Source organism: Lycium barbarum, chromosome 2 (assembly GCF_019175385.1).
Source record: "Lycium barbarum isolate Lr01 chromosome 2, ASM1917538v2, whole genome shotgun sequence".
NCBI classification, from domain to species: Eukaryota; Viridiplantae; Streptophyta; class Magnoliopsida; order Solanales; family Solanaceae; genus Lycium; species Lycium barbarum.
The window spans coordinates 141,022,900-141,034,323 of record NC_083338.1 but is presented as its reverse complement, the minus strand read 5'-3'; the positions used below and the strand labels follow the sequence as shown (position 1 = coordinate 141,034,323).

The window sequence follows — 11,424 nt, the reverse complement described above, 5'->3', positions numbered from 1 at the left end:
GGGTCATAAATAGATGAGGCTTTTTTTATAAAATACAAAGGTTTGGGGTAGTTTTAAAATTTTTTGTAAAGGCCAAAACATAAATTTTGGCCCAAAAACAAATTTGAGCCAGAATTTGAGATTTGAAGATTTGTTTTCAAAATCTGTCAAAATTTTTTGGTCAGACAAAGATTTGAGAATAATTCTTCAAAATATGCTCCCAAAATCTATGACCAAAGGGGAGCTGAATCTCCCGCTCTTGCTTCTTGTTCTTAAGACCTCTAGGTTTATAGTTGGACTCCACTAAAGCTTAACTTCATATTCAAAATTTTGAAGTTTGAATAGTCATAAATTCAAAACTTCTGGTGTGATGTTAGATTCTATCGATCTGAATTATCTAATGCGGAGCGACTATTAAGCAACACACATAGTTAGAGGGATGGTGTTTTAAATGAGTTGAGGTAATGAATGAAATCTTGTGAAGTATAAGATTTTTTTTTTTTTTTTTTTTTTTTAGAAAAAGTCCGTCATCGGTGGATATCGGGATTTAGGCATGATCCTAGACCTGTATATTAGCAAAAACAATGAGCGCACGGAGGACGACATATACCTTATTGTCCAGAATAATGTGAAGAGTGATGAAGATCACTTTAGTGTTCAAGAGTTGGGTTAGAGGCAGTTGGAAGTGCCTTTCATCACCAAGTAAGGAGAGTTGATAGGCTATACAAAAATATACGATTACTATACAGTTATCTAGAGTTAGAATCATTAAATACAAATATACAAATTGGTACAAATATGAACGTCTATTTGACTATTCAGACAATTATGAATGAAGGTCATCAATAATGTCTTCAATCTTAAATATTTCTAGTGACTACCACAATAGTTAGACAAAGTTAAATGACTTTTCGTAATAAAGAGTAATTTAATAATTTTTGATGCAATAAATTTAAAATTGAGTGACTATTGGTGAAATTATTAACCTTGGTACCAATGGAGATATTTCCTACAAAGGCAAGAAGCCTACAATAGATCCTTCTCTCTCCTCCTCTCCCCTATGTAATAGGAGTAGAAAAAAATGTAAGGAAACAACAAATATTTGGCAGAAAATTGACGTTGTGCCTTAACTTGATACACCTAACAAATGAGATAATTGCTACTCCCTCCGTTATGCGACAACGTTTGATTTGACATAAAATTTAAGAAAGAAAAGAAAATTATTTTCATTTATGAACTAAAATAAATTTTAAATATTTATATGACTATAAATTACTCCCTCCGTCCCATAATAAGTGTTACCTTAGCCAAAAACACGCATATTAAGAAGTCAATAATGCAATGTGAGGTTTACTAAATTACCCCTATATAATAAAAATTAATTACTTTTACCTTTTAATTAGAGTATGCACAAGAAGTAAACCTTTTGATATTGAGAATCCAACAATACCAAGTTACTATGTAGCTTTTCCAATCATCATTTAGATACTTTATTGTCTAAGGGTAAAATTGGAAAAAATTAGCTAATTTATATCTTGGTTTTCTAAGATGACACTTATTATAAGATAATTTTTTTTAGCTCAAGTAAGACTTATTATGGAACGGAGGGAGTATTTCATTAAGGCTAAAAGAGAAATTTTAAAATTATCAAAAAAGATAACATTTTCTATGAGACAACTAAATAAGAAAGTGTATGAAGGGGTATTGATTTTTACAGATTAACATTTTTTTTTTTTTTTTTATCTCAACTGTAGTGTCGGCTTGATATGAAGTTTTTTACTTCCTGTTTTTGGTTTTTTCCTTTTTTCTTATTGGTCAACTGACCAAACATTGACCCTTAGCCTGAAAGTCTCTTTGTTTTCCCACTGTGATGTACTGCCCTTTGCTTTCCCAAAAACCACCAATCAAATCTAAGACATGCATGAATTATTATAAAATAAAATAAAATAAAAAGTTCAAATTTTGTTTAATAAGTAAGCAAGAATTTGGAGACATCAATTAGTGACAATGGGTCTGATCAACATTCTTTTGGTTTCAGCCAAAATTTTGCTCTCTTGGTAAGTCTTCCTGTTTCTTGTTTTTGACCAAAAAAGACAAAATCTTGTTTTTTGTTTTGTTAAGATTTTCATCCTTAAAGACATCATGGGCTTAAATAATCATAGGATCATTGTTGAATGTTGAGTGTAGTGTAGTGGGTCAGATATTACAGGATTTTAGAGTTAGTTAGTAATTGTGGCACATTGTGCTCTTGTGGGTTGTTAAATATTCCTCCTATTTTTCAGTATAACTTGTTAAGCCCTTTCTATATACACACATGTAGAAAGAGGGAAAAAAAAAATTACTCCTGCTCCTGTTAATTTTGTCTTTGTTCAGCTGCTCCTGTTTTCCATAAAGTTTGATTTTTTTTTTTAATTATTATTATTGTTTTTTTGCTACAGTTCTTTCTGGATATTTTGCAGACCATCAGTAACATTGCTGTGTCCTTTGTAAGTTACCAAAAGAATTAATTTTCTATTTTTTTTTTTTTTTTTTTTTTTTTTTGAGTTTTTGCTGGATATGTGAACTGGGATATTTAAGCTTTTCAGTTTTGTGACATTCTTGATAAAACAGATATGCATCAATTCGGGCGATAGAGAGTGATAAAACATCCAGCTACCAAAATTGTCTTCAATATTGGGTAATATTTGGATTAACCACTGTCTTGGAATTGACTCTTGCAAAGCCTTTGACAGGGTAATTTTTCATTTGCTTTCATTCACATACATGTCTTTAGACTTCTTATATTGGTGGTTAAGTGGTTAAACTTTAGGAACATCTCAAATGCTTGGTCTTATGAATGCAAGTCAGGTTGTGGATTACTATAACAGATGGAATTGCAGTCTTTGTTAATCTAGTGAGGCATTATTTGAAAAAAAACTATGGTGCTTTATACTAAGAATCTTAATTCTACTATATTGTAGCAAGTTTTGTAGCAGCTTATGTTGGACTAATATATATTTTCTCGAGTTGTGCAAGCCAACAGTAATTGATGGTTGAAACTAAGGATGTGTTTGTTATGAAGGAAAATGTTTTCGAAAAATAAGTGGTTTTCTTTTTTATTTTCTATGTATGGTATGTCCCAAAAGCATTTATACATAATCTAGGCAAACAATAGGGGCTGGGGTAGGGGTGTGGGGGTGGTGGAGGTGGGGGCTATAGGGGTTGGGGTTTCGGGTATGTTGGAAGATGAGAGGAGTAGAATGCTATTTATGGAACTTGTTTTCCCGACTTCCACCAAGGAGGTCATTTTTAAGGAACTTGTTTTCGTGGAGAAGCTGTTGTTCAAAACTTTTAACCAACCAAACATGGAAAAATTGGAAAACATTTTCCTCTATACCAAACACACCCTAAATGGATGGTCATAGATGTATACTATATGGGCATAAGAACTACTAAAGTGCAGCCAAGGCTCATTTCAGGACTGCCATTTCATTCGTTCCCCTGATGAATGAGAGAAAATTTTCAGCGTCTGCAATTGCAGCTTAATATTCACCCTCCACATCAGTTAATCTGTAAGTGATATGAAGAGCTTAAATGCATCATCTTTGTATTAGTTGATCTATGCATTACCTGTTGGGTGGGGCCGCTAACAACAGCCCTCCTTGAGGCACTAAGGTATATTTAAGCTTCCTTAGAAAGTAAAAAAATCGATGATTATTGTGCATGAAAATGAAAGATAGATTGTTCTAGCTAGAGCTTCGCGAAATCTTAAAGCAAAATGGACATACAATAAATCTTTTATGCTATAGGAAAATGTATGGAGTGAGCTTTCTTCAGATTCAGAACCTCTATAGCAAGCTGTAGTTGAGCTTTTGTCTGTTCTTATCGTTCTCAGTTCATGAGTCTCAACAATCAGTTTCTGTAACCCGAAGAACATATCTCAACAATAATTGTGTCCGACCTATATGTGCTGATTTCTTCAGGTTCTCGTTTTGGCATTATGCAAAAGGACTAGCATCCCTCTTGCTCGTACTGCCTCAGTTTGGTGCTGCTTCTTATGTGTATAAGAACTTTGTTAAGCCATGTCTTTCCCCAAATCCACCCATAGAAAAGATCACAGAAAAGGACGAGTGCATGGCCATGGAGTGCAGCAATTATATTGATGCAGCACCCGGACATGTTGAACAGGATGAAAAGGACAACCTGCAAAGTTTCGTCGTTTATGAGGTAATCCTAGTTTTCCCCTACAAAAGCCTCTCCTATTCTCTAGACACATGTTCCTGAACCTCTTTTTTATAAGGGCTTTTTTCAGTTTTGGCCCAGAGGCTGAAATTAATTACATGCGCTAGTCAAAATATACAAAACACATACATTGGCTGGCTATTGCTCCCTCGGTCCCAATTTATGTTACACTCTTTCCTTTTCAGTCAGTCCCAACAAAATGATACCTTTCTATATTTAGTAACAATTTAACTCAAACTTTCCATTTCACCCTTAATGAGATGATTTATAGCCACACAACTCTCTATGACTTATTTTAGACCACAAGTTTCTAAAGTCTTTCGTTCATTCTTAAACTTCGTGCATAATTAAACACCTTCACATAAATTGAGATTTGGGACGGAGGGATTAGTTTTTAGAGTAGTCCAAAAATGTAATTATCCCTTTTTTATAATTCTGTTTCAGGCTGCATCTTCTCTTACTTGTGCTCGGACAATTTATCCTAAGAAAGTTCAAATGGACTGGAGCTGCGCTCTCTGTCTGGTGTGCACTTCCAGTGAAAAATGTCTAAAGCAACACATTCAAGGCAGGAGGCACCAATTGAAGGAAGAAGAAGAAGAAAGGAAACATGAAATGATGGCAAGTAAAGTATCTAGATTTGCCTCAACATTAGAGGGAAATTATTTCACAGATTTATTTGAGAGTTTGAACCGGTTAAAGCCTGTGAAGTTTGTGGAATTAAGAGGCTTTAATTTGCCAATCAGAAAACCAGTTAGGTGCTGCACGTGGAAAAAGCCCCAGATTGGATGGATAAAACTAAATACGGATGGATCTAAAAACCGAAAAAGAGCTAGTCTTGGTGGTTTGCTTCGTGACGATGAAGGTGTTCCTATATGTGCTTGCATCTCTAAGGTTTCATGTGATGATATTTACTTGGTAGAATTACTGGCTATATGGAGAGGTCTTAAACTTGCTCTCAATTTCGGGATCAAAATGATATGGGTAGAATCTGACTCGATGAGTGCTGTGAAAGCTATTAACAAAGAGCAGCCATATAATCAGAAGGCTAGTAGCTGCCTCCAACACATTTGGAAAATGTTGAGGAAGTTTCAGAAGTACCAAGTCACTCATTCATGGCGTGAAACGAACCGAGCTGCTGATTATTTATCAAAGATGGATATATCAGGAAGTGACATCGTTATGTGGCCTACAGATTTTCATAATTCCCTTTGCAAAATTATTACAGAAGATGCTCAAGGAAGCTGTTACTTTAGACGTTAATCGATAAGCCCATCAAACGTGGCTGGGGAAAACCATATTTAAGACGGGATTTAGAATTACAACGTACAAGAGGTATATATGCCTGGAAAGTTGCAGGCTTGCTGTACATTATAAGGTAAGTAATTTTTGTTTCCAAAACATCGGTGGTGCCTAGGCCAACTTGTACACACGCGGACTAATACACTGGGTACCTGCTACCTTCTACTAGTACCAGGTAAAGTAGATATGTTTTATCTCTGAAGGAGGACTCGAAGGTCCCAGTTGCAAATATGTTCACTAATGCATCTTAATCTTATGATGTGCTTCTTGTTAATAAGTTTCTAATCAAATTTTTCATTGATAGCCTTGGATATGTACATTTAAAACTCATAATTTAGATTGCAGCCAGGCTTAGGAGTCATAGTGGCAGAAAAAGAAAACACAACGTAACCAAGCATCTCAAACACTGACAAATGAACAGACTATATTTCATATAACCAAAATAGGCCAAGTCTCAGGCATGAAGATATACTATTTGTGATAAAAGTCTAATGATTGCCACCGCCGTTATTGTTATATATCCTTGAACTGATACAAAACTTATACAAAACTTAAGCAAGTGTAAATAAAGCTTAGAATATCTTGTAGGTGTTGCACCCTGTAGCTAGTTTTCACCCTGCTATTTAAGCAATGTCCAATTTTTTAAAATTATTTAGCTTGTAACAAGTATTGACAAACTTTAGACATGAGGTATATAACCTAAAAACTCGAAAATTAAAACGGTGTATAATCTTTTTTGCAATAAGGATCTACATTGAGATGTACATACCGAATGCACTACATCATGAACTTGAACCCTGTCACTAACACGAAGATTAGTACTTAAATGTGGGTGAAGTAACAGTGTAGGTTCATGCTCTTGATTGAGTTTAGAACCTGAGGGTCAATTGTGATTGAAGTTATTGGAGGATGCATAAAGATTCTGAGGTGTACTCAAGTAGCAGCAGGAGTAAGAGCAATTTCATAAATTTATTGCGGTGCCAACCATAAATAAGAATCATCAAAACCCTTCACAAGTGAACAGCTAGTAGATTCTTACAGAATTAAATGGCAGTAACAACTACCAACCATAAATGAACCTAGTGATAACTAAAGAAAGAGGCCCTCATCCAACAAAACTAGTCGTCATCATAACATTAAGCAATCAAGCCAGTGGCAAAACTTCTGCGACATTCACAGAGCATGTCCATGTAAAACTGGCACTTGCTTAGGTCACTACCATTGACGTTGAGACACTGCAAAACCAAACACCTTATTAATACTTTTTAGGCAATGTGTAAAACCATTCGTAGACAAAATCAATGTTGCACAGAGGCGGATCTAGGAGTTAAATTCTAGGGGTTCAATCTTAAGATTTTTAGTATTGAATCCACTATATATTTAAAGTTATGGGTTCATACCTACTACTGTTTATTACAGTTTTAATAATTTTTTACACATAAATTTATGCTCTGCGTCAAAAGTTAAGGATTGAATTGGTATGCTAGATACCCCACTAATGCTACACCGGCACCAATGTTACTCAGCATTTCAAAGGAGCATAATAAATGATACATTTAATAATCTCAAGCAAACATAACAGAGGTAGTGCTGGTTTAATTCATATTCATATCATACACAAGCAAATGCAACAGAGAAGTAATAAGGAAACATACCTCTTGGAAAGCATTCATTTGGCCAGCACATGAAGTAGGATTAACAGTTGTTGAACCAGCTGAGGGGGCAGGATCAGCTACCGCAACCTCATGTCTAACCCGCGGGCCTAACACGGCATCCACTGTCCTATGGCCGACCGCATTTCCACCACCAAAGGCCATTCCTGTTGTTTACCATCATAATTTATGAGCCTCATATTGAGCATATACAGATAAAAGCTAAACATAGATTCAAAGTTGATTTCTTTTTTATTCCAATTTCCTTCAACAAAGAGACTTTCTGAGATGATAACTATTAGCTGAATGACCATATGAGAAATCAATCCCATAGATTCATATTTTCAAAATCTGCCTATGGTCTATTTGAAGCAACCACTAACCATCAGCAAACGAAGAGCCAAGACCTCCTGCTGCAGGTTGACTCTGTACGGGGGCTGGAGGAGGAGCAGGAGAAGCTGCAACGTATAGGAATCACATTCTAAGTCATAAAATAGTAATTTGTGGCGCAGCCAAAATTGTACAAGGAATTAATGAGACGATCACTTGCCAGGCTTCGGTGGGTTCTTCAGTGGCTTGTCCTTGGCAGCAGGACGAGAAGATGAGCTAGATGTCGAACGAGATGACGAATCATGGTAACCAACTTCCTGCAAAAGAAGCTGTGTCACCTTTCGTATGAAAGTTGTTTGACAGAACTGCAAAGTCTGCCGTAGTGCCAATATTACATCGAAATATGGAACAAGATACCAAATCTTTTCAACTTCAAACAATCTCTCTCAAATCAAGTCTTCCCTACGTGGCAATTTGTGACTAATCCTTAGCTAATTACACTTGAATGAATCATCCATAATTACAGGCTACACATACTCTCTAGTGCAATTCCTTAGTTAAATTACACTAGGAAAATAGTTGTAACACCTTCGAATTGTCCCTGGCGCTAAGTATTCTACATCAAGAATGTGTATCAAGTATAATGTATACAATGTTCTCCACTACAATTAGTTTAATTAGACGATTTTCTAGCGTAAATATGATAATCCACAAGGTGCATGAGCATGAGCATATACGAGATTAACATTTTAACAATATATTTTTAAGTATTAAAGAAGGCTAAAAGAAGCAAGTGTACAGAAACTAATCTTATAACAAAAGGTTCAAAGAGATCAACCTCACTAATAACCTCCCGCTTAAACTCATTCTAGCTAAAGGATTCATCCCATCAACATCCAAACAAATGAAAGATGATACATGGTAAAAGTGATATTTTCCCTTAGCCAAAAAAAAAAAAAAAAGCAAAGCAACACTACAGAAGACTCTGTACGACATACACAAAAAGACGCCATTTTACAGTACATGGCATCCATACACAATGACACAACTAGCCCTACAACATGGCATTTCAATCTTTTTGCATCTCGTGAAATAGAAAACATAGATGTACACATGAAAACGTATGGAATTCATGAGACAGATAGCACATCCGCTTGTTTGGATGGTTTTTACTTATGGTACATAGGTCTATCAGCTTAATTCGGTTTTTCCATTTACCAAACCAAACCAACTATGTCGGTTTTTTGAAATCTATAAACCAAATCAAACCATTTTTCAATCTCGTTTTTTTTTTTTCCGGTTTGGTTTGGTTTGGTTTTTTTGAGGTTTTTTCCCTGTAAAATTTCTGCAACACAAAACATGTAACTAATGCTTCCAAATATTTCTTTTATCCTAGTAAGATACAATAATTATATGATGCCTTTGAAGAAAATAAAAAAATGTTAAATAAGTCATGTCATTATGCTAAAATATGGTGACAACAATAAACATAATGACAATCCATAAAATAATACTATCTATAATATATAATGAAAATGAACCTGGTTTGATTTGTGCTTTATTTGAGTTACCAGATGGTTATGGGCTATAATTCTATAAAGGGACTTATTGTACCATTAAATATTATCAATTCAAACTTGAAATAATATGTTAAAAAACATGAATTATGAAAAAGTGTAATAAATACTTACAAATTACATTTACTAATAAATATTGTAAAGTATAAAATATTATAAAATTTGTATAAATATAATGTTGACTTGATTTTGTTTCAGTTTGACCTTTTTTAGTTAAAATCAAACTAAATCAATTATGATTTTTTTCAGACACCAAACCAAGTCAAACTAAACTACTAGTTATTTTTTTTCTCGGTTTGATTGGTATATCGGTCTTGGTGCGATTTGTCCGTACTTTGAAGTTTGAACACCATACCATTGTTGTTACCAATTGCATTGTATGTATTGTGAGTTCAACTACAATATATGTTTTGACAGTTACTTAAATTTTATAATATTATAATATCGAAAAGTATCACTTTGGAGTTCACTCAAAAAATAAAGAATATACACATACATTTCTCCATATAGTAACAAATAAGAAAAGCAAAAATATGAACCAAGAAAAAGATAGGAAAATTTAATAATTACAGATCTCCACCACCAGATCTCAGACCACCACCACTTCGTCGACCCATTGTTTTCAGAACGACAAAAGCTGACAAAAAAGAAATTAATTGCAGTGAAAATAATAGCAGTGAAAGTGTTATATAAGGGAGTGGGGCAGCTTGGGGAACAAGTTGGCTTTTGATTGGCCTACACATGGAAATGTTTTCTTTTACAACACTCTATCGAACAACTCATTATTTTCTTTGAAAAAATATTAGTGGTATTTTTTGACTCGTTCAAAATTTGGTTTCATTCTATTTCTTGTTACTCAGTCCCAATCAAATGGGAGTTACGTGAATCACTATTTCTTCATTTAAGCTCATATTATATCATCAAACAAAAAATGTGTGGTAGGCTGACAACCAACATAAAACTTGTCAATTCATGATGAATTCTCGTAATACATAATTGAATTTCTAATTATTATTATTATTTTTAAAACAAAAACCCTAAAAAGGGCCAAATTTAGAGTGTATATAATTTGATGGATTGATTCTATTTATTGTCTTTTAATACCAATTGAATAGATATAGAGATCCGTATATTAATTATCAATTGCGAGAATATTAGACTTTTTGATTTGTCAATTTATTGTATCATATCATCAAAACTATGCAGAGTGATCCCCGCCTATGTTTCCAGTACAGGTAGGTTAAAAAAAAAGTTACTAGAACCATAAGGAAATTTTTTCTTTGCTCCTTTTGAGTAAAAAATAGAAAAGTGCGTCAGGAGAGCGAGGATTAATTAATCTCGAAACATATATAAGAGGAGTCTCCAAACTTGAGAATTCCGCTATGTTTCTCACTTTGATTTATATTACCTGGAGTTAATTCCTTGTATGGTCACCCAAGTTTAGAAAATTTCCCACAAAGTCACTTTTGTTTCATTTAAGACAATAAGACCATTCAAGTATCACTATTTTCCTCAAAAAGTACATAAACACCTCAAAAACTTCTTTCTCTCCTAGTTAGCATGTCATGTCATTAAAGTCCCATTTTTTTATTTTAATAATAGACATGTTTAACTCATCAAACTCATTTAATCAAATTCATATTTTATATCTAATCAAATATGACCCGGTTAAAAAGCGGCAAAGGAGTCAAACCATACTTTTTATTAAGCCACTTTTTCAAATCTAAATTCTTTTTAATCTCGATTCAAATATATTATCTTTCAATTTAAATTAAAGTTCAAGTAATTTAATCTTTCTATTCAAATAAAAGTTTTATTAAATAGCATATTTTTTTCCACATTAAACAACGTATTCTTTCCACATTAAAATATAATTACACAGATAACACAAAAATTATATTTGTATTGGTTTAACTTTTAAAAAATCTAATAAAATCGTATATTTAAAAAATAAAGTTAGTGCAAATTTTTTCTCTTTATTTTTAGTTATCCATTCTTATATATGTAGTGTGAAATTTTTGGCATTTCCATTTTCATACCATCGAGGTCTTTTTATTTCTCATGCAAAAGGTATAGAATTTTCATTACTATAATACTTATTTTAAAATATTATATTATAACTCTTATTTTTTTATTTTGAAATATTATATTATTAGTCTTATATGAAATATAATATATTCTTAATTTATTTCATGTTATGATATAGATATTCCAACTTGTCGTGTTAATCATGTTAATACCTAGCAATATATTAAACTAAAGGTCTAAACATTTTTTTTATATTTTAATTTTAAATTTTAATACTATAGAATTAAAAAAAAAATCTCTTATAATTCTAATTCATTAGATTACGTGCTAGTTTGTTC

At 33.2% G+C, this 11,424-nt stretch overlaps 1 protein-coding gene and 1 long non-coding RNA gene across 2 annotated transcripts; one reads left to right on the top strand and one right to left on the bottom strand.

Moving 5' to 3' along the window:
* The first annotated feature begins 1,737 nt into the window (after nt 1-1,737).
* Nucleotides 1,738-5,806, top strand: LOC132627652 (uncharacterized). Its single transcript, XM_060343115.1, has 5 exons — nt 1,738-2,036; nt 2,418-2,465; nt 2,590-2,712; nt 3,942-4,185; nt 4,645-5,806. Exons 1-5 carry the CDS (start codon nt 1,987-1,989, stop codon nt 5,458-5,460), a joined length of 1,281 nt encoding a protein of 426 aa, XP_060199098.1. The 5' UTR covers nt 1,738-1,986; the 3' UTR covers nt 5,461-5,806.
* A 488-nt stretch (nt 5,807-6,294) lies between these two features.
* Nucleotides 6,295-8,694, bottom strand: LOC132623067 (uncharacterized). The gene is made up of 3 exons (XR_009576088.1): nt 7,535-8,694; nt 7,155-7,318; nt 6,295-6,734 (listed from the first exon to the last, which is right to left on the bottom strand). It is a non-coding gene; the product is annotated as an uncharacterized LOC132623067 (long non-coding RNA).
* Nucleotides 8,695-11,424: the final 2,730 nt, after the last annotated feature.

Excerpts from the sequence above, each read along its gene's own strand:
- LOC132627652 (XM_060343115.1), top strand. The coding sequence starts at position 1,987 with ATGGGTCTGATCAACATTCTTTTGGTTTCAGCCAAAATTTTGCTCTCT. Across the intron at positions 2,037-2,417 it reads GCCAAAATTTTGCTCTCTTG|TTCTTTCTGGATATTTTGCA; the intron begins GTAAGTCTTCCT and ends TTTTTGCTACAG. Across the intron at positions 4,186-4,644 it reads AAAGTTTCGTCGTTTATGAG|GCTGCATCTTCTCTTACTTG; the intron begins GTAATCCTAGTT and ends ATTCTGTTTCAG.